Consider the following 23,299-nt stretch of genomic DNA (forward strand, 5'->3'; position numbering starts at 1 on the left):
GTTGGTTACAAGGATAGGAGCCAGAGGGTAGGAAAGGTGGTTTGGGGATTTCATAGGGATGAACTAACAGGTTACGAAGGTTAGGTGGACGGCGGAAAGACACTCTTCGTGGAGTGGGGAGGATTTCATGAAGGATGGATCTCATTTCAGGCCAGGATTTGAGGAAGTCGTATCCCTGCTGGAGAGCCACATTCAGAGTCTGGTCCAATCCCGGAAAGTATCCTGTCACAAGTGGGGCACTTTCGTGGTTCTTCTGTGGGGGATTCTGGGTTCGAGGGGATGAGGAAGTGGCTCTGGTTATTTGCTTCTGTACCAGGTCAGGAGGGTAGTTGTGAGATGCGAAAGCTGTTGTCAGGTTGTTGGTGTAATGGTTCAGGGATTCCGGACTGGAGCAGATTCGTTTGCCACGAAGACCTAGGCTGTAGGGAAGGGACCGTTTGATGTGGAACGGGTGGCAGCTGTCATAATGGAGGTACTGTTGCTTGTTGGTGGGTTTGATGTGGACGGACGTGTGAAGCTGCCCATTGGACAGGTGGAGGTCAATGTCATATATTTTTATTTTCATTTCAGCCTCATGTTACACTTTCCACCTTCTAATACCATGTCACCCTCACAACACCCCCACAACGACCCCATTAAGTTTTATTTACATTCCCCCCGCAAACATGCCTTCGCCCTAGCCAGATTACGCTCCCATATTCTAGTTTCTCAGGCTTGTCTGACATTTGGCATTACCCCCAAAGGCCTCACACTTAAAGTTCCCATCTCTGGCTGCAACCCTTCTTTCCATCAGTCCCTGTACCAGTTCCAAACTGAACAATCCACTGCCCTCACCCACCTAATCCTTCACCTACACATCAATTCAGCCAATGAACACACCCGTCAACTCCTATCCTTAATAAAAGTCCTTAATCTTTCCTCTCCCACATCCACACCGGCTGTTCAGAGCATCCTCCTACAGGCCAACCGCAAATTAGAACAGCATGCCACCCTCCACCTCAAAAAACTATCCAATCTCCCGGTTTCCCACCTCCGGAAAGGCAACTCACTCACCCTTCACAACCTTTCCAGCAAGCCTCAACCTCCTCTCATTGCACACCAACCCAGTCTCTCCCATCTACTCAATCTCCCACTTCCAGCTCCACTCCCTCCAAAACCTCAAAATTCCAATCAACACAACCTGGAACCACAACACCCTAATTCAGTAGTTAACCTTTCCTCCAAACCTCTCTCCCAATCCGAAACCTCTGTCCTATCCAAAGGCCTCACCTTCAGCCCCACTCCCAGATTCAACCAAACAGCCCTCGTCAAAGATTTACTGTCCTACACTCTTACTCTCTGCTGGAAATATCACTTTTCCACTAAGAAAAATGATCCTAATCCTACTCCTAATGATCCAACTCCCCAAGACACCATCCAAATTGAACCCTGCCTGGAACAGTTCCGTCCTCCGTCGCAGCGGGACCCACCTCCTCTTCCTCAAAATCACCCTCTCCAAACCTTCCAGGAATTTCTGACTTCCAGCCTTGCATCTCAATCCTTCTTAAAAACCTTAATCCTACTCCCAACATCACCATTGCTGAAGCCCAGGCTATCCGTGATCTGAAGGCTGACCGATCCGTCGTCATTCTTCCGGCGGACAAGGGTTCCACGACCGTGGTACTTGATCGTCGGGAGTATGTGGCTGAGGGACTGCGTCAGCTTTCAGACAACACCACATACAAAGTTTGCCAAGGTAACCCCATTCCCGATGTCCAGGCGGAGCTTCAAGGAATCCTCAGAACCTTAGGCCCCCTGCAAAACCTTTCACCTGACTCCATCAACCTCCTGACCCCACCAACACCCCGCACCCCTACCTTCTACCTTCTTCCTAAAATCCACAAACCCAATCATCCCGGCCGCCCCATTGTAGCTGGTTACCAAGCCCCCACAGAACGTATCTCTGCCTACGTAGATCAACACCTTCAACCCATTACATGCAGTCTCCCATCCATCATCAAAGACACCAACCACTTTCTCGAACGCCTGGAATCCTTACCCAATCTGTTACCCCCAGAAACCATCCTTGTAACCATTGATGCCACTTCCTTATACACAAATATTCCGCACGTCCAAGGCTTCGCTGCGATGGAGCACTTCCTTTCACGCCGATCACCTGCCACCCTACCTAAAACCTCTTTCCTCATTACCTTATCCAGTTTCATCCTGACCCACAACTACTTCACTTTTGAAGGCCAGGCATACCAACAATTAAAGGGAACAGCCATGGGTACCAGGATGGCCCCCTTGTACGCCAACCTATTCATGGGTCGCTTAGAGGAAGCCTTCTTGGTTACCCAGGCCTGCCAACCCAAAGTTTGGTACAGATTTATTGATGACATCTTCATGATCTGGACTCACAGTGAAGAAGAACTTCAGAATTTCCTCTCCAACCTCAACTCCTTTGGTTCCATCAGATTCACCTGGTCCTACTCCAAATCCCATGCCACTTTCCTTGACGTTGACCTCCACCTGTCCAATGGCCAGCTTCACACGTCCGTCCACATCAAACCCACCAACAAGCAACAGTACCTCCATTATGACAGCTGCCACCCATTCCACATCAAACGGTCCCTTCCCTACAGCCTAGGTCTTCGTGGCAAACGAATCTGCTCCAGTCCGGAATCCCTGAACCATTACACCAACAAACTGACAACAGCTTTCGCATCTCGCAACTACCCTCCCGACCTGGTACAGAAGCAAATAACCAGAGCCACTTCCTCATCCCCTCGAACCCAGAATCCCCCACAGAAGAACCACAAAAGTGCCCCACTTGTGACAGGATACTTTCTGGGACTGGACCAGACTCTGAATGTGGCTCTCCGGCAGGGATACGACTTCCTCAAACCCTGGCCTGAAATGAGATCCATCCTTCATGAAATCCTCCCCACTCCACCAAGAGTGTCTTTCCACCATCCACCTAACCTTCGTAACCTCTTAGTTCATCCCTACGAAATCCCCAAACCACCTTTCCTACCCTCTGGCTCCTATCCTTGTAACCGCCCCAGGTGTAAAACCTGTCCCATGCACCCTCCCACCACCACCTACTCCAGTCCTGTAACCCGGAAGGTGTACACGATCAAAGGCAGAGCCACGTGTGAAAGCACCCACGTGATTTACAAACTGACCTGCCTACACTGTGATGCCTTCTATGTGGGAATTACCAGCAACAAACTGTCCATTTGCATGAATAGACACAGGCAGACAGTGTTTGTTGGTAATGAGGATCACCCTGTGGCTAAACATGCCTTGGTGCACGGCCAGCACATCTTGGCACAGTGTTACACCGTCCGGGTTATCTGGATACTTCCCACCAACACCAACCTATCCGAACTCCGGAGATGGGAACTTGCTCTTCAATATATCCTCTCTTCCCGTTATCCACCAGGCCTCAATCTCCGCCAATTTCAAGTTGCCGCCACTCATACCTCACCTGTCATTCATCATCATCTTTGCCTCTTCACTTCTGCCTCGACTGACATCTCTGCCCAAACTCTTTGTCTTTAAATATGTCTGCTTGTGTCTGTATATGTGTGTGTGTGTGTGTGTGTGTGTGTGTGTGTGTGTGTGTGTGTATACCCGTCCTTTTTTCCCCCTAAGGTAAGTCTTTCCGCTCCCGGGATTGGAATGACTCCTTATCCTCTCCCTTAAAACCCACATCCTTTCGTCTTTCCCTCTCCTTCCCCTCTTTCCTGATGAGGCAACAGTTTGTTGCGAAAGCTTGAATTTTGTGTGTATATTTGTGTTTGTTTGTGTGTCTATCGACCTGCCAGCGCTTTTGTTTGGTAAGTCTCATCATCTTTCTTTTTAGATATATTTTTCCACGTGGAATGTTTCCCTCTTATATATATTTTACACTGTCATCTACAATAATTCTAATGTAACAATTTTCTTACAAGAACAAAACTTTTTAAAGCTTACAAGTGAATTAGATTTAAAAATTGTATCACAACGTTTGCAACTACTGTAGTACATATATTAATATTGTAGTATACTTTTGAATAACTCACGTTTCACAACTAGTTGCTTTGCACTTGTTATCTGGGTTCTACTTCTTGTCAGTCTGGTGCGAGAGGTTTTATACAGAACACCCCCTATTCTTATAAGCCTGGTTGAATCTGAAGATTCGCCTTTCTTTCTTGCTGACTCCTTCGACTTGGTAGATCCTCTAATTCATGAAAAATAAATTTGACAAGGTTAAATTTAAATAATTTATTTGCACAAGTTCAAACACCAGATTTCTTAAAATATGCCGAATGCAAACCATTACCCACAAATTTCAGGAAGTAGTTTACAGAATTTATGTAATCCGAAGAGAAATGAAAAGAAAAACGTGCAAAAAGAAATGTGGCAGGAAAGGGCGGGGGGTGGGGTGGGGTGGGGGGGTGGCAGCAACTCTTGACTCACTGGACTATGTGTTCACCACATACTACTCCAAAACATCAAAGCAGTGAGGCCTGTTCCTTTGTTATTAAAAGTGTGGGCTTATGGGCATGTTGTTGTTGTGGTCTTCAGTCTCAGTCCAGAGACTGGCTTGATGCAGGTCTCCATGCTACTCTATCCTGTGCAAGGTTCTTGATCTCCCAGTACCTACTGCAACCTACATCCTTCTGAATCTGTTTAGTGTATTCATCTCTTGGTCTCCCTCTGCGATTTTTACCCTCCACCCTGCCCTCCAATACTAAATTGGTGATCCTTGATGCCTCAGAATATGCCCTACCAACTGATCCATTCTTCTAGTCAAGTTGTGCTACAAATTTCTCTTCTCCCAAATTCTATTCAATACCTCCTCATTAGTTATGTGATCTACCCATCTAATCTTCAGCATTCTTCTGTAGCACCACATTTCGAAAGCTTCTATTCTCTTCTTGTCGAAACTATTTAACGTCCATGTTTCACTTCCATACAAATACTTTCAGAAACGACTTCCTGACACTTAAATCTATACTCGATGTTAACAAATTTCTCTTCTTCAGAAATTCTTTCCTTGCCATCGCCAGTTTACATTTTATATCCTCTCTACTTTGACCATCCTCAGTTATTTTGCTCCCCAAATGGCAAAAGTCCTTTACTACATTAAGTATCTCATTTCCTAATCTAATTCCCTCAGCATCACCCGGCTTAATTCGACTACATTCCATTATCCTCATTTTGCTTTTGTTGATGTTCATCTTATATCCTCGTTTCAAGACCATGTCCATTCCGTTCAGCTGCTCTTCCAGGTCCTTTGCTGTCTCTGACAAAATTACAATCTCATGGGCAAACCTCAAAGTTTTTATTTCTTCTCCATATATTTTAATTCCTACACCAAATTTGTCTTTTGTTTCCTTTACTGCTTGCTCAATATACAGATTGAATAACATCAGGCAGAGGCTACAACCCTGTCTCACTCCCTTCCCAACCACTGCTTCCCTTTCATACCCCTCGACTCTTATAACTGCCACCTGGTTTCTGTACAAATTGTAAATAGCCTTTTGCTCCCAGTATTTTACACCTGCCACCTTCAGAATTTGAAAGAGAGTATTCCAGTCAACACTGCCAAAAGCTTTCTCTAAGTCTACAAATGCTAGAAATGTAGGTTTGCCTTTCCTTAATCTATCTTCTAAGGTATGTCGTAGTGTCAGTATTGCCTCACATGTTCCAAAATTTCTACAGAATCCAAAATGATCTTCCCCGAGGTCGGCTTCTACCAGATTTCCCATTCATCCGTAAAGAATTCATGTTAGTATTTTGCAGCAGTGGCTTATTAAACTTAGGGGCATATGTATGGAATTCTTGATATTTTGCAGAGCCTTCTAAACAATGAGGGAAGCAGTGACAGCAACTGAGGAAATAGCTGACTCCTTTGTGCACAAAACATCACACTGTAGTTCCAGTCAGTACGACACATTCCTGAGAGGGTCTCCTACAGATCAAATAAGAATTACATTAAACATTTCAAGGATATAAATGGCGTTAATATCAGACTGACTGAAAGTAAATTCGTATGTTATGGATCTACTATTGTGATGAATCACAGCCTCTAAATATCATCAGTAGTTGGATACACATGCCTAGATATAAGTTGCAGTAAGTTAGTGAATGCACACTCTATAGGAGGATGATGCAATATGTTATAGATTCAGAAAGTGCTCAGCAGAGCAAGTACAATGGCTGCTCATTTTATGGTGGTTTAAAGAGCAACATGTCTGTTTAGTGCAGTACTAGCCTATGAACTTCATTAAATGTGTTCAGTGTGAATGCAACTTAATGAATCTCTACAAATTTAACAATCCCAAAGTATTTACCAGTTATTAATATTGAAAAATTGTCCATCATATGATAGGCTTTTATACTGGCATTGTCGTGATTGCTGTTATGTTGGACATAGCATGTACGTCTAATTTTGTACCACAATTGTTTAAGTACTCAACTGAGTTTTTGAATTCGAATTAGTGATGAGACAAGGAAAAGCCTTACTCAACTTTTTTAAGGTTGGTTTGACCACGACGAAATGTATGCTAAGTATTGTGTGCCCAGGAAATTACATTGGGACTTACCGTTTACTGTAGACTGTGAACATTGTAAAACATGGCATTTTTCACATACAATTCCACAGGTGAACGAAGTGAAAAGTGACAAAAATATTAGTACTGAATGAGATTTGGACCCGTGTCAGCACCACTGAGCAACATAATAAACAGCAGTAGTGGGGTAATTCTGACCCCCGGGTCAGTTTCACCCTTCTCTTTCCATTTCTCGATAAACTTTGAAATCACGTTGAAAATAAAAATTATAATGTACTACAATGGAATTTTTTGATTTGAATTCACACATTTTAAAAATGTAAAAAAATGTTATAGTTAAAAAAAAATGTTTAAGCATACTCTATATCTGCTTATAAAGTTGCAGGAATGTTAGCATCGCTGACTAGAGAAAACAACTCTTAGTCTTATCTCCGACCTTTTGTGGTAGCACTTCAGTTTGTTCTCTGATTCTAGTGTGTTATGTTATGTATTCTTGTATGTATCGAGTTACTATAAAATAGTGTACCCTGTACTCTGTACCACTGTGTCTTCAATCATTCACTATCACTAAGTAGCAGAGTTCCGCTTGGTGACCCCACAAATTGTGGCGTCACGCTGTATTTTCTCACTTTACTACTGAGCCAGTTACCATGCAACAAAAATTCAGCCATTATCGCACTCTGACACTACATAGTTCGTGCGAACGGACAATAATTTTCCTGCATCTTTTTTTACGTGCCACGCTACAACATAAAACATTCATGTGCAATGCATCAAACTGTGTTCGAACCTGAAACATTGATGCACCTGTGTACTGTATGGACTGCCCAGTGCATCTACAGTGTTCTGCCTCTATCAGTGTGCAAGAGATGGGTCGTTTGAACTTTGAAAATACAATCACATGTCTGGTGCACCGCAACATCGCATCCAGTAATCTCCAAGGGACCAATTGAGATACAAACCGTCACTACAGTGCCCGACAGAGACAATACCCAACTAATTAGACAACATGCTCACGCCAATGTTACTGTTTTGACTGCACTGCGTTTAGGCAGTAAACATTTTGACGGTTGTGCCTTTCAACTGGTTGAACAGTAACAGTGCTCTGACATTGTTTTCCGCCCTACTATTTTGTCAATCAACAATGTGTAACCCTGCAGTCTCCAATAGCCTCATGATGGCAGGAACCGGCACTCGCATGAATTCAAGCAACTATCACCATGCACAACTCTCTTGTCTCCATGCAATCCCAGTTGACCGAGGTATCACAACTTTGCCCATCTGTTGCTGACAAAACCAGCATCCCCTCCCTGCCATTGCAGTCAGCCATTACATCACACCTCCATCCAAACAGCACCTAGACTATGTGACTCAACCCAATCACTGCCGTGCGAGAGGATGACACTTCGCTACAGCAGCTGTCAGGCACAAAACAACTTGTGAGGTGGACACCAATCTTCCAACAAGCGCCACATGTATATGTTGGTTCCACCAGGTTTTCGGCTCTTCCACCCACAAGTGTTGCTATGTGACTCGAGTGCTTTAAGTGGTGTATTCTTGTACGTACAGAGTTACTATAACATCAAGTGTGTTGTGTACTCAATACCACTGTGTCATCTATCAATCGCTATCAGTATGTACCGGAGTTCTACAGATTCGACTGGGAAAAACTTTAATGGCCCAGAAGAAATGGTTAATCCTATCATAAGTTCTTACATGTTCAAATTCACACATTTTAATGAAGTTGTCTGACTTTGTTAACAGTGCAAACAATTTTAACAGTTAAAAATTCACATTTCTTTAAGACAAGGTAACACTGCCCCCTAACCTTTTTCCCCACAGGGGTCACATTGACTACCAAAATACCATTGAATTTCCACTAATCCACACATATTTGCCCAAATACAGTGCAAAACTGAAGTGTAATTTGTAATTACTGTTTACAAATTAAGAATGGGGCAACAACGAATTTAAATTCTTTGTTTGACAGTCTGTATACTGTTAGATGTGTTGTGTTTATTGCAGAAGTTTTAGATTGAGATTGGTGTTTTGTTTTAACTGTAAAGAATGGACATAATATGCTGTAGCTTCATTAGACAGTGAAGTTACAGAATATAAAGTGTTACTTTGAATAAAGTAAAGAAACAACTAAAAAATTGAACTGCGATGCCTAGAACTTAGCAAACGTCTCTGGGCACAAGATGGTATCTAGATGCAGATAAGGAAACATTAGAAGAGGTGATCTTGTTAATTACAAATAATCAAGAGACAAAGTGTGCCACCAAGAGACTAGGTACATCAAAAAAACTTTAAAAAACAGTGGAAAACTACTTCAGGAAAAATGGACCAATTAAGGCATAAAAAGTTGCCTACATCACAAGAAGAACCTATATTAGCAAATTCTATTGCCTTTACTGCTGACTGTTGGTGTCCACTGCATATTACAGATATTAAAGTCTTAACAAAAACATTCCTGGATGTAATGTTTAAAGCTTTCCCGGCATACTGATTGTTCCATAAAAACACGTGAGAACTGCCGGATATCAGTAACTTCCTGCCACGATATTTCGGTGCAGAGTCTTCTGGCCATCTTCAGGTGAATTCCACTGTAGTAGTACTGGCGAGTACGCGCTGAGCTCTGCTATTTAAAGCCTTCCGAGGTGACACTGCGCATGCGCTGCTCAGCGTGCGCGTTCATAACGGCTCCGTGCACTGCGCCTCGCGCCCTCCACTCTGCAAGCCTGGCGTATCGGTGTCAGGTCGATTTCCATCTTTATGCAGATAACTACGTCGACTACGAAGTTTCTCTATAACAGGATTCCAAGCAGAGTTCAGCTGATAACCGCTATCTCGATTGATGAGAGTCTCATTGTCAGACAATCTTATTTCTGCAAATTCATTGATAATCGAGCTCCAAAAGTTTGATGTATGGGCCAAAATTTTTGTGTCGTCGTAATTCATGGAATGGTCTGTGGAAATACAAAGTTCGGCGATTGCGGACTTGGTGGGTTGGAGAAGGCGAGTATGCCGTTGGTGTTTCACAATGCGTTCCTGCACAGTTCGTGTTGTTTGCCCTATATATGATTTGCCACATTCACACGGAATTTTGTAAACACCTGGTTTACGCAGGCCCAGGTCGTCTTTAACGGATCCCACCAGTGATGAAATTTTGGAAGGAGGGCGAAAGATGACTCTCACTTGATACTTTCTCAATATTCTGCCTATCTGTGAAGAAATATTCCCAATTAATGGTAGATAAACAGTCGACCTAAAGGCCTCTTCCTCTTCCTTGTTCCGTCGTTTGTAGGTCTTCATCACTCTGTTCACTTGCCTAGGTGAAAAGCCATTCTTCAAAAATACTTTTTGCAGGTGTTCCAGTTCCGCTTGAAGACTGTCAGCGTCAGAGGTAGTATGGGCACGGTGGACCAAGGTTTTGAGAACGCCCATTGTTTATGCTGGATGGTGGCAACTAGTAGCTTGTAGATACAGGTCTGTGTGAGTGGGCTTTCTGTACACCGAGTGACCAAGTGTGCCATCACTCTTCCGTCACACCAAGACGTCAAAAAATGGCAGACAACCATCTCTCTCTATTTCCATGGTAAACTTTATGTTTTCATGTATGGAGTTCATGTGACAATTCTTGGAGACGGTCCCGACCATGAGGCCACACTATAAAAGTGTCGTCAACGTACTGCCAAAATACTGTCGATTTAAAAGTGGCAGAGTCAAGTGCTCTCTCCTCAAAATCCTCCATAAAAAGATTGGCCACCAGGGGAGACAAAGGACTCCCCATGGCGACACCATCAGATTGTTCGTAAAATTAGTAGTTAAATATAAAATATGTAGAAGAAAGAGTATGCTCAAACAATACTGTAATGTCTGCACCAAACATATTGCCAATGAGGTGGAGTGAGTCCACCAGAGGCACCTTTGTGAACAGTGAAACCACATCAAAACTGACCAATAAACCAAATGTATGTGGAACATGTCCTTTGACACAGAATCCAATTCACGCCGAGTTCAGTCACTACAACTGCAAAGTAGTGATTTATTGGTCAGTTTTGATGTGGTTTCACTGTTCACAAAGGTGCCTCTGGTGGACTCACTACACCTCATTGGCAATATGTTTGGTGCAGACATTACAGCGTTGTTTGAGCATACTCTCTCCTCTACATATTTTATATTTAACAACTAATTTTACGAACAATCTGATGGTGTCGCCATGGGGAGTCCTTTGTCTCCCCTGGTGGCCAATCTTTTTATGAAGGATTTTGAGGAGAGAGCACTTGACTCTGCCACTTTTAAACCGACAGTATTTTGGCGGTATGTTGACGACACTTTTATAGTGTGGCCTCATGGTCTGGACCGTCTCCAAGAATTTTTACGTCACATGAACTCCATACATGAAAACAAAGTTTACCATGGAAATAGAGAGAGATGGTTGTCTGCCATTTTTAGACATCTTGGTGCGACGGAAGAGTGATGGCACACTTGGTCACTCGGTGTACAGAAAGCCCACTCATACAGACCTGTATCTACAAGCTACTAGTTGCCACCATCCAGCACAAACAATGGGCGTTCTCAAAACCTTTGTCCACCTGCAAAAAGTATTTTTGAAGAATGGCTTTTCACCTAGGCAAGTGAACAGAGTGATGAAGACCTACAAACGACGGAACAAGGAAGAGGAAGAGGCCTTCAGGTCGACTGTTTATCTACCATTAATTGGGAATATTTCTTCACAGATAGGCAGAATATTGAGAAAGTATCAAGTGAGAGTCATCTTTCGCCCTCCTTCCAAAATTTCATCACTGGTGGGATCCGTTAAAGACGACCTGGGCCTGCGTAAACCAGGTGTATACAAAATTCCGTGTGAATGCGGCAAATCATATATAGGGCAAACAACACGAACTGTGCAGGAACGCATTGTGGAACACCAACGGCATACTCGCCTTCTCCAACCCACCAAGTCCGCAATCGCCGAACTTTGTATTTCCACAGACCATTACATGAATTACGACGACACAAAAATTTTGGCCCATACATCAAACTTTTGGAGCTCGATTATCAATGAATCTGCGGAAATAAGATTGTCTGACAATGAGACTCTCATCAATCGAGATAGTGGTTATCAGCTGAACTCTGCTTGGACTCCTGTTATAGAGAAACTTCGTAATCAATGTAGTTATCTGCATAAAGATGGAAATCGACCTGACACCGATACGCCAGGCTTTCGGAGTGGAGGGCGCGAGGCGCAGCGCACGGAGCCGTTATGAACGCGCACGCTGAGCAGCGCATGCGCAATGTCACCTCAGAAGGCTTTAAATAGCGGAGCTCAGAGCGTACTCGCCAGTACTACTACAGTGGCATTCACCTGAAGACGGCCAGAAGACTCTGCGCCGAAATATCGTGGCAGGAAGTTACTGATATCCGGCAGTTCTCCCGTGTTTTTATGGAACATTCCTGGATGTAGTTCGACACAGTGACAGGCAATTCCAGAATAACTATCCAGGAAATGATTGGGCCTACACTTTTACCAAATGAAATGAAGTTATCCTCAAATCAAGGCTTGCAAACAATCTTAGTTGCAGCAAGGCAGAAGTGAGAAAGATCAACTTCCCAAATATTTAATCAATTTGGGAAAAAATCCAAAGATAAAATGTAATGTATTCAATAATTATGAAAGTAATCTCTCAGATCATCCAGGAATGAAGAAACTGATATTTTGCCTGTTGCAAAAACAGGTGATGTACAGATGGAACACACTACAACAGAACTCAACATGGTTGATTTGACAGTGTAGTGTTTACAGATTGGTTAAAGTGCTGCTTCTTCATAGTAAAAACCTGCCTGAAACAAAGATAATGATAGGAGGCAACCTAACTTCACATTTCACATGTGAAGTTCTTCATGTGAAGAAAATGACAGTTTGTGTGTATCCCAGTCAACACAACTCATTTGGCACTACCTTTGGCTGTGAGTTATTTCACCTCTTTAAGATTTGCTGGACAAAACTACTAACTTGAGTTCAAAGTAAGCAATCCACAGTTCTCAAATGTACCAAAAGCAATGCCCTTCTTAATGGACTCCTAGATAGTCTACAGGACAAGATTAAGACAAATCTCCAAAACATGTTCAAGGCATGTGGAATGTTCCCATTCAAAAAAGAGGCTGTAGACTAACTTCCAAGTTGACAGTACATAGAATAGAAAAAGGAAGCTGAATCTTTGCTTTCTTATTTAAAGCTTCTACATAAAAAAAACATAGCCGTTTCAAATACAAAAAGAAATAAAATTGATGTAAGCCCTTGTAAAGCTGTTTTAGCTGTTCATGCATTGAACACTAGTCCAAAATCATTCAAAAGACAATATGTCGGCACTAAACAAAAAGTTCAAATTGTCTGCAGGAACAAATGTTACAAACAATCCTCAGCCTAGCTGTTCAAAGTCATCCACAGCTAATAAACTATCAAAAGCCAAGAAAAATCTCTTCAAAAAGTGTGATAATTATTCGTAAGAAGGTAAGCATGGTGCAATGAAGTTACCAGATTCTGGAAAGTGATGAAAGTGGTTTTGATTCTTCAGATGAACCTGCTGTTGAAGATGTGCTGTTTACTAACAAGGGGAAGCCACAACATTGGGATCATTGATTTACTTCAAACTTTACTATGGCAATTCTGAGAAAATCACGAGAAGTTTTAAGCATCTATTATGTAACCGATGTATCTGTGCATAACGTGCTGGACATTAGTGTTCATGGTGGTCAAGTTGTTCATTTTTGAGCTTTGTAAGTCGAGCATGTCGCTGTCGCTCAAACCTTTATTTTTGTACAAGTATACCTGTACATTCTGTGATATTCAAAAATTTGCATCTACACTATTTGTTCTTGTTACATTATTTACATGTCAATAGTTATAAATGTGTCTGTTCTAATAATTAAATTTAATTAAAAATAGTATGGAGTCAAATAACATGAAATTCACTAAAACTTCAGGCAACTACATGTGGTTTTTTAGTTACCTCTCAAATGTCAAATTGAATAATATGACCAGTGATGAAAAGAAAACAGATTAAAAATTAAGAGTGTGTGGGAATCTAAGTGTCGCTTCATACACATTCGTCTTATAAATCTCAAACATTAACCATTTTACCACCATGAACTCATATGCCTGGGACCTATGCATAGACACACCAGATAGGAAATAGATGCGAAATCTTCGGTTGCGATTTTCTCAGAATTGCCAGAGTAGTGCACCTCGCTACTTTTTTTTTGTTTTGGTTTTAGGGCGCAAAACTGCTATGGTCATTAGCGCCCGGTCCGTGACTTAGGAAACAGTAAAAAACCGAAAACGGAAACCAGCAGCAATGGGAACAAAAGTCATAAAATTGGAGAAACTAAAAGCAGAAGGAAGGCTTAAAAATTCACTACAGAAAGGGGTTGGTTGTCCCCAAAAAAAGCTTCAAATGACTGATGTCATTTCACTGGCACTAATAAACTCGAGAACGCGATCGGCTGAGCGCGTGTCATCTGCTAAAATCGACGATATATCAGGCGATAGCTGTAGACGGGAGCGTAAAGGATTAAAATAGGGGCACTCAATTAAAAGGTGTCTTACCGTCCACAGCTGAGAGCAGTGGGGACAGAGTGGGGGAGGATCGCCGCTTAAAAGATGTCGATGGCTAAAAAGACAGTGCCCTATCCGAAGTCTAGTTAAAATTACCTCCTCCCGACGACGCGTTCGGGAGGAAGAGGTCCAACCACAAGGAAGAGCTTTCACGTCCCGCAATTTATTATGGGGAAGTGTCTACCAATGCGCGTGCCATAAATGAACAACACGGCGACATAAAACGCTCTGTAGATCGGCGAAGGGAATCTATCGAATAGCTGGCCGAAGAAGAGAGACTGCAGCCTTGGCTGCAATATCGGCCGCCTCATTTCCACAGATACCAACGTGTCCCGGGAGCCAGAGGAACGCCACCGAGACGCCCCCCCAGGTGGAGCAAGCGCAGACAGTCCTGAATCCGGTGGACCAGAGGGTGCACAGGGTAAAGAGCTTGGAGACTGAGGAGAGAGCTGAGAGAATCTGAGCAGATTACGTACTGTATCCGCTGATGGCGGCGGATGTAGTGGACAGCCTGGAGAACAGCGTAAAGCTCCGCAGTATAAACCAAACACTGGTCGGGAAGCCGAAAGGGATTTTGGGTGTCGCCAACAATATAGGCACTCCCGACACCTAACGATGTTTTTGAGCCGTCGGTGTAAATAAATGTGGCGTCCGTCATTTGTGCACATAGAGCAGCAAATGCCCGACGATAAACAAGTGAAGGGGTACCATCCTTGGGAAATGGACAAAGGTCACGGAGCAGGCAGATCCGGGGACGGAGCCAAGGCGGTGCTGTACCCCAAGTTGTCAAGAAGGTTTTAGGAAAGCGGAAGGAAAGAGAATGGAGCAGTTGACGGAAGCGGACTCCCGGTGGTAGTAGGGAGGAGGGGCGGCCTGCATACCCTACATCAAAGGAGGCGTCGAAAAAAATGTCGTGGGCTGGATTAGCAGGCATGGAAGACAGATGGCTAGCATAACGACTCAGAATGACTGCTCGCCGATTGGACAGCGGAGGTTCAGCAGTCTCAGCATAAAGGCTTTCCACAGGGCTGGTGTAAAAAGCTCCAGACACTAAACGTAATCCACGGTGGTGGATAGAGTCGAGATACCGAAGAATAGACAGCCGAGCAGAGGAGTAGACTATGCTTCCATAGTCCAATTTCGAGCGCACTAAGGCGCGATAGAGGCGGAGAAGGACCACTTGGTCTGCTCCCCAGGAGGTACCATTCAGGACACGGAGGGTGTTGAGGGATCACAGACAGCGAGCCGAAAGATAGGAAACGTGGGAGGACCAGCACAGTTTTCTGTCAAACATAAGACCCAAGAATTTAGCGACATCCGAAAACAGAAGGTTGACAGGTCCTAGATGTAAGGAGGGTGGAAGAAACTCCTTACGTCGCCAAAAATTAACACAAATGGTCTTACTGGGAGAAAAACGGAAGCCGGTTTCGATGCTCCAAGAGTGGAGGCGATCGAGACATCCTTGAAGACGTCGTTCAAGAAGGCTGGTCCGTTGAGAGCTGTAGTAGATCACAAAATCTTCCACAAAGAGGGAGCCCGAGACATCAGGAAGGAGACAATCAAATGGCTCTGAGCACTATGGGACTCAACTGCTGTGGTCATAAGTCCCCTAGAACTTAGAACTACTTAAACCTAACTAACCTAAGGACAGCACACAACACCCAGCCATCACGAGGCAGAGAAAATCCCTGACCCCGCCGGGAATCGAACCCGGGAACCCGGGCGTGGGAAGCGAGAACGCTACCGCACGACCACGAGATGCGGGCAATGGAGACAATCCATAATTGGATTTATGGCAATGGCAAACAGTACAACACTCAGCACGGAGCCCTGGGGTACCCCGTTTTCTTGGGAGAAAGTATGGGAGAGAGTAGTGTTCACCCGCACCCTAAATGTGCGCTCTGCCATAAATTCGCGAAGAAAAAGGGGCAGCCGGCCTCGAAAACCCCAAGAGAACAGTGTGCGGAGGATGCCTGTCCTCCAACAGGTATCGTATGCTCTCTCCAGATCAAAAAATATTGCTTCCGTTTGGCGTTTCCGGAGAAAATTGTTCATGATATAAGTGGAGAGAGCAACAAGATGGTCAACTGCAGAACGATGCTTTCGGAATCCGCATTGGGCAGGCGTTAAAAGGTTTCGGGACTACAGCCACCAGGCTAAACGGCAATTCACCATATGCTCCAAAACCTTACAGACACTGCTCGTGAGAGAAATGGGGCAATAGCTAGAGGGGAGATGTTTGTCCTTTCCAGGTTTCTGAACGGGAACGACGCTAGCTTCCCGCCATCGTCTGGGAAAAGTACTGTCGGTCCAAATTCGATTATAAAGGCGAAGGAGGTAATGCAGACTATGGGTTGATAAATGCAGCAACATTTGGACGTGGATACCATCCGGACCTGGGGCGGAGGAGCGAGAAGAAGAGAGTGCATGTTGGAGTTCCCGCATGGAGAAAACAGTATTGTAGCTTTCGCGATTTTGAGAGGAGAAAGCAAGATGTCGCACTTCCGCTGCACGTTTCTTCGGGAGAAACGCTGGCGGGTAATTTGAAGAGCTCGAAATCTCAGCAAAGTGCTGACCCAATGAGTTAGAAATTGCGACGGGGTCCACTAATGTATCATGCGCGACAGTGAGCCCAGAGACTGGGGAGAAACTAGGCGCGCCTGAGAACCGTTGAAGCCGACTCCAAACTTCCGAGGAGGGAGTGAAGGTGTTAAATGAGCTAATAAAGAATTTCCAGCTTGCCTTCTTGCTATCGCGGATGACGCGACGGCATCGCGCACGGAATTGCTTATAGCAGATACAGTTGGCCAAAGTAGGATGGTGGCGGAAAATGCGAAGAGCACGTCGCCGCTCACGTATTGCGTCACGGCAAGCCTCGTTCCACCAAGGAACTGGGGGGCGCCGGGGCAATTCGGAGGTGCGTGGTATTGAATGTTCCGCAGCTGTAAGAATAACGTCGGTAATATGTGTGACCTCATCGTCAACGCTGGGAAAGCGACGGTCATCGAATGTCGCTAGAGACGAAAAAAGTGTCCAATCGGCTTGGGAAAACTTCCAGCGTCGCGGCCGCATATATGGCTGTTGAGGCTGCAGTGTAAGGACACATGGAAAGTTGTCACTCGAGTGTGTATCATCAAGGGCGAACCATTCGAAGCGCCGAGCTAGCGGAACAGTACCGACCGCAAGGTCCAAATGAGATAAATTTGTTATGGAGGCAGACAAAAATGTGGGGACCCCAGTGTTGAGGCAAACTAGATCCGCTTGGTGGAAGACGTCTAGCAATAGTGAGCCACATGGACAAGGATGTGGAGATCCCCAAAGCGGGTGGTGGGCATTGAAGTCCCCAACCAGCAAATAGGGGGGGTGGAAGCTGACCAAGAAGATGAAGGAGATCAGCTCGTGCCATTGGTGTGGACGATGGAATGTATACAGTACAAAGAGAGAACGTGTATCCAGAAAGGGAAAGACGGACGGCGACAGCTTGGAAGGAAGTGTTTAAGTGGATTGGGTGATCATGGAGAGTACCATGGAGAAGAATCATGAGTCCTCCATGGGCTGGAGTGCCTTCAACAGAGGGGAGATCATATCGGACGGACTGAAAATGAGGGAGAACAAAGCGGTCATGGGGACGCAGCTTTGTTTCCTGAAGACAGAAGATGACCGGCGAGTAGGATCATAAGAGGATCGACAATTCATCCCGATTGGCTCGAATGCCGCTGACATTCCAGTGGATAATGGACATAGGGTGAACAGAAAATGGAGGAATGTGACCAAAGTTGCTGTCAACTCAACGACTGCTCAGAGCTTGCGACCGACAGCATGGAGTGGCATTCAGCCGAAGGCAGAAGATCCTGATCCATAGGTTGTTCAGGAGCAGCTCCTGCCACCAGGATCGGCCGGTTGATCGGCCGCCAGCAGTGCGCCTCGGCGACACAGAAGACGGCCGAGGGCGATTTCCGCCAGGTGGTGCTGTAGATGGGACACGCCTTGGCGGAGAAGAACTGGGTTTCTTTGTAGCCTTCTTGGAATTATGATGTTTAGAAGAAGGAGGAACCGATGGTTGTGAATTTGGGCTACGTAAAAAATCTTCACGAGTATTCTCTTTTCTGGAAGTCCGGGTGTCTGACTTTTGGGCTCGAGATTTAGCAGAACCCAATGAAGGGTGAGCCATAGAGTGGGCAGGCGGAAGTGGTGAGGTTGAACGGGCGATCTCTGCGCTGGCCGATCTGACGACCGTGGTACTAAAGGTGAGGTCGCAAGTCTGCGTGGCCGCCTCCTTTGTTGGCCGAGGAGAGGCAAGGACAGTGCTGTATTTTCCTGTCTGAGGCACGGTGGGCTGTCGACTGGCGAATAATTTTCGAGCAGCAAAGGTCCTTCACTCTTATTTCCTGGATGAGCTTTTCGTCCTTAAAAACGGGGCAATCTTGAGAGGAAGCAGCGTGGTCACCCATACAGTTGATGCAGCGAGGGGATGAAGGTGGACAAGCACCCTCATGGGCATCCTTGCCACACGTAACACATTTGGCCGGATTGGAACAGGACTGGCTAGTGTGATTGAACCGCTGACACCGATAGCAACGCGTAGAGTTCGGGACGTAAGGGCGAACGGAAATTCTCTCATAGCCTGCTTTGATTTTCGATGGGAGTTGAACTTTGTCAAATGTCAAGAAGACAGTGCGGGTTGGAATGATGTTCGTGTCAACCCTTTTCATAACTCTATGAACAGCCGTTACGCCCTGGTCAGACAGGTAATGCTGAATTTCTTCGTCAGACAATCCATCGAGGGAGCGTGTATAAACGACTCCACGCGAGGAATTTAAAGTGCGGTGCGCTTCAACCCGGACAGGGAAGGTGTGGAGCAGTGAAGTACGCAGCAATTTTTGTGCCTGGAGGGCACTGACTGTTTCTAACAACAAGGTGCCATTCCGTAATCTGGAACAAGACTTTACAGGACCTGAAATTGCGTCGACACCTTTCTGAATAATGAAAGGGTTGACCGTGGAGAAGTCGTGACCTTCGTCAGACCGAGAAACAACAAGGAACTGTGGCAACGATGGAAAAACTGACTGTGGCTGAGACTCAGTGAACTTACGTTTGTGAGCAGACATAGTGGAAGGTGAGGAAACCATTGCGGAAGAATCCCCCATGATTACCGGCGTCTCCGATGGCGCGCTCCTCCCTTGTGGGGGCCCTCTCTGAGGGCACTCCTGCCTTAGGTGATTGTTCACACCTCAGGTCACACCTCCCGACAAACGGACGGAGGGACCAATCGGCACTTTCGGAAGGTATCAGCTCGGGTAATCACCCCTCCCTGGGCCTGGCCGTTACCAGGGGGTACGTACGTGTCCTACCTGTCTACCCGGGGCGGGGAATTACGCATTACCCCGTCACCGGCTACGCACAAAAAGGCGTGTGTCGGCCTTCAGACACGCACAGGGAGGAAGAAAGAGAAAGGGAAAGGAAAGAAGAGAGGTCTCAAACGCCGCAGCGGAGAAAAGGGTAAAGAGAAGAGGTAAGGAAAAGAAGGACAAAGGAAGGATGAAGACATACAAGCAAGGAAGGCGAAGAATGCGGTACATTTACGAGCGTCCGTCTCCGGACGTAGGCACAAACCATACTCCCAGAGGGGGAGAAAGGGAAGGAAAGAGCCAGAGGTGAGGGGGGGGGGGGGGGGGGAGCGAAGGTGGGGGATGGGGTAGGATGCGGAAAGGGAAGGTATGCAGCCTGGAAGGGAAGGAAGGCCACATTAGCTCGGGGTCCCGTGCTCGCTACACACGTATCCACAAAAGAGTTGTGGAACCCCTGGGGGGACCTCACTACTTGCACATTATGTTGTTTTTTATGGCCTACTAAAGGTGTACAAAGTTTGAAGCAAACTTGTGATGCCAACGTCGTAGTCTCCACTTGTTCAAGATATTTTTCCAAATCACTTTGTTATGGTGAAAGTAGCTGGGGGTAAAAGGGGAAAGAAAACTTTTCACTATGTTTGTATTATTCAGAATAATTGCAACAAAGAAGGCAGGTGAAATAATGGGGCTTAACTCCACTTACTCAATGAAAACTACATTTGGTCCAAAACAACATGATATATTCACTGCCCCATTCTGTGACGCAATTGGCAAGCTGCCTCCACCATAGCTACAGGTGGATGAGCATAGAATTCTGTATAAATTTACAGGGAGGATTTTAATAAAAGAAGTTTAATATTTTTTGTCAATAAAAATTTTGTAGCGTATTTTAAATAAAGGGTTGATAATTATATTCATAGAAATGTGTGTAACACCAATACTAAGCTTACCAACATTTTACAAAACACCCAATTTTCAATAGGGATCACTACGATTCCAGGACTATTCTGCACATTTTTATACAAAAGAAATTTGAGAGGTCAATCTAACCTCACATCAAGGGGTAACAGAGATTCTACAAAAACATCAAAAAAGGGGTCAGTCTTATCCTGGATGATAAATTTCATTGGCCTGTTGATAAATATTAATACCAATTTTTAAAAAAATTAGCTAGAGGTGACCTACAAACAGGAGAAAATAGGAAAGCTGAACATTTATTCAGTACCCTTTCATGATGAAACTAAACTTCATGGCAGATTAAAACTGTGCAACAGGCCAGGACTCAAAACTGGGACCTCTGTCTTTCGTGCAAGTCGTGTTTGATATCTCAGTCAGTAGAGTACTTGTCCATAACAAGCAATGATCCTGGATGTGTGTCCAGTCTGTATCAGTGCACACACTGCTGCAGAGTAAACATTTCATTCTGGAACACTAATAGTGATTACAACAAAAATTTTTTATGGAACTTAAAACCAAAACAAGTGCTGTAGCAACATTCTCTGTCTAACATTTTGGTATTAATAATGTGGTTATATGAAAATGGAAAGCGCGCAATTCCACAAGCTTAAATAATAGAATACGAAAATTAAGGGCACTAACAATTTCAGTTATCATGATAGCTAATGATTCACCATGTTTATTGTAATGTGCACGTATCACTTACCTCAGAGGGTCACATTTAGTGTTTAAATATAAAAATTGAGAATAAATACTACACATGTACATATTGCAGTACTTACATTCTCAACAGTTTTCTTGAAGATATGACAATCTTCTTTCCATCATTAAATTTTGAATTCCTTGTTGAAGAATTACGACCTCTGTACAATACTGGAAACACACAACCTTTTGGCGATATGTTCTTTCTCTGAAACTTATTTCCACCATTTTCATATCTGCATGAAACTTTCTTGTAATTTCTCAACAGTCTGGATTTAGCAAGTCGCCTGTCTATTTTGTATTTTGAAGCAGCACAGGAGGGGCTTGTAGGTAAATCTGGTTTACCTTTCCGCACAACTGTTGGTAAAAGTTTTTGACTAAGTTTGTATTTTTCTGGTCTATTCGAAGCTGGAGGAGAGTTCACTGAGAAATGCATCTGGGCATAGGAAGACTTCTTTTGCTTTTCTGACTTCTTTTTGATAGTTCTGCCATCTTGTATTTCTGGATTTTTCTCATGTGTTTGATACTGTTTGTGGATTAAAGCCTTTTGCAGTGCTCTGTTTACACACCATGATTTAGTTTTGTCTGCTATTCGCACAAGTTTTGTATCACTCACTCTGACCAGTTTGTTGTGAGAAATCTTTTTCATTAGCGAACAGTTTTCCACTTGTTTTGAACTTTGTATCTTGTCAGCACCACACCTATTCCATTTTTTATTTTGTGCTGCTAAAGTGCAATGATTATTGCTGCCTATGGGGTAGGTACTACTGTGAAAACTAGATTTCGTATTATGTGTGTGTGAAACAAGACTTCTCTCCCCAGACACAGACAAATTTGACTTTGACATTTCGGTGACTTTGCTTTCTTGCTTAGTACTGTCAGGCTGCGTATTTACCAATAAATGATTTGAGCGTTCCACAACATGAGAAAACTTTTTTGGATTAATATGAACACTAGTAGCAGTTCTCTGAAAATGTGGGTTCAGATACACACATTTACTAGCAGCAGGAAATGATCCACTACCTTCAGAAGACTGAGTAACTTTTTGCTGAACACTCTGGATATTATAACACTTATTATGTTTGCTGGCATCAGAACTTGAGCAGTTTCCTGTGTATCCAAGTGGAACACTTGCAATATCCATTTTATGATGCATTAAAGCTCCTGATGTTTTCAAAATTCGTGGGTTAACATATATAGTGTTCTTCCAAAGTCTGTCTCTGTCGATTAGAATCTTTGAGGCACGGAAAGCTGAAAAAATAATAGTAGTAGTTATAAAAAATGCCACAAAAATGCAATAAAATAAGACTTCTCAAAAGCTATTTCACAAAGTCAAGAGCTCTTCATATGGACAATCACACAAAGTGAAAGAATGATTACTGCAGTGGTAGGTAAACTGATAGATCTGAATAAAAGTAAACATTTTTAACTCATTGGCTTCAAATATTTTACAAGAATTATCATCCTTAGCACTATCTGTATTTCTGGTGCTCTATATTTATCGCCATTGCACATACAGGTAATACTTTAAAACTTTCACAAGCCAATGTATTTTTTGAAATGCAGACCTTTCTTTTAGTGTTGATTTGGCCATTTTAAGTGTCACCATCAATGGCTAAATTTAGTGTGTATTACAGAATACTACAATTCTCACTGCCAAACTGACAATCTTGGGGGAAAGAAATGCAAAGTCTTCACTGAAATCTTAAATGGTTTTCTTCAAGCTGCCTCTCACTCAGGTCAACCAATACAAAGTGTTTATGATACAAAATTTCTGGGTACTTATAGAGATAGTAAATGTAACTGGTTAAGCAACATTATTCATGTTTTTAAAACTTAGCTCAGCTAATATTTGCTCAAAAGAGTTACTGCTTCAGTGTCCAAAGTAGATACCATTGGGGCTCCATACTTTGGCCACTTTCATTTATTAATGTCATTCTGGAGAACGAACCTCCTTTAAAAAATCACTGCACAAAAGAGGCCACCATAACAACAAGTAGTGTCCATCATAAGCACTACTGCCAGTACTTATTTCAAAACATGCAGAAACTTTCAACTGCCTCACAGTATTTCCCCTCCTCCTGCCAACTTGTCTGTAATAATTTTTCTCTACAAAGAGAGTAGCA

The 23,299-nt window shown here is 44.0% G+C and overlaps 1 protein-coding gene across 1 annotated transcript in view; it reads right to left on the reverse strand.

Moving 5' to 3' along the window:
* The window catches only part of LOC126259323 (uncharacterized), a 77,564-nt gene that overhangs the window by 32,875 nt on the left and 21,390 nt on the right, over positions 1-23,299 (reverse strand). Inside the window, exons 2-3 of the mRNA XM_049956007.1 lie at positions 21,254-22,424; positions 4,050-4,207 (exon numbers count right to left, since the gene is read on the reverse strand). Coding sequence (XP_049811964.1) covers positions 4,050-4,207; positions 21,254-22,424 — 1,329 coding nt within the window. The remainder of the gene's footprint in view (positions 1-4,049; positions 4,208-21,253; positions 22,425-23,299) is intronic.

Source organism: Schistocerca nitens, chromosome 5 (assembly GCF_023898315.1).
Source record: "Schistocerca nitens isolate TAMUIC-IGC-003100 chromosome 5, iqSchNite1.1, whole genome shotgun sequence".
Classification (NCBI taxonomy): Eukaryota; Metazoa; Arthropoda; class Insecta; order Orthoptera; family Acrididae; genus Schistocerca; species Schistocerca nitens.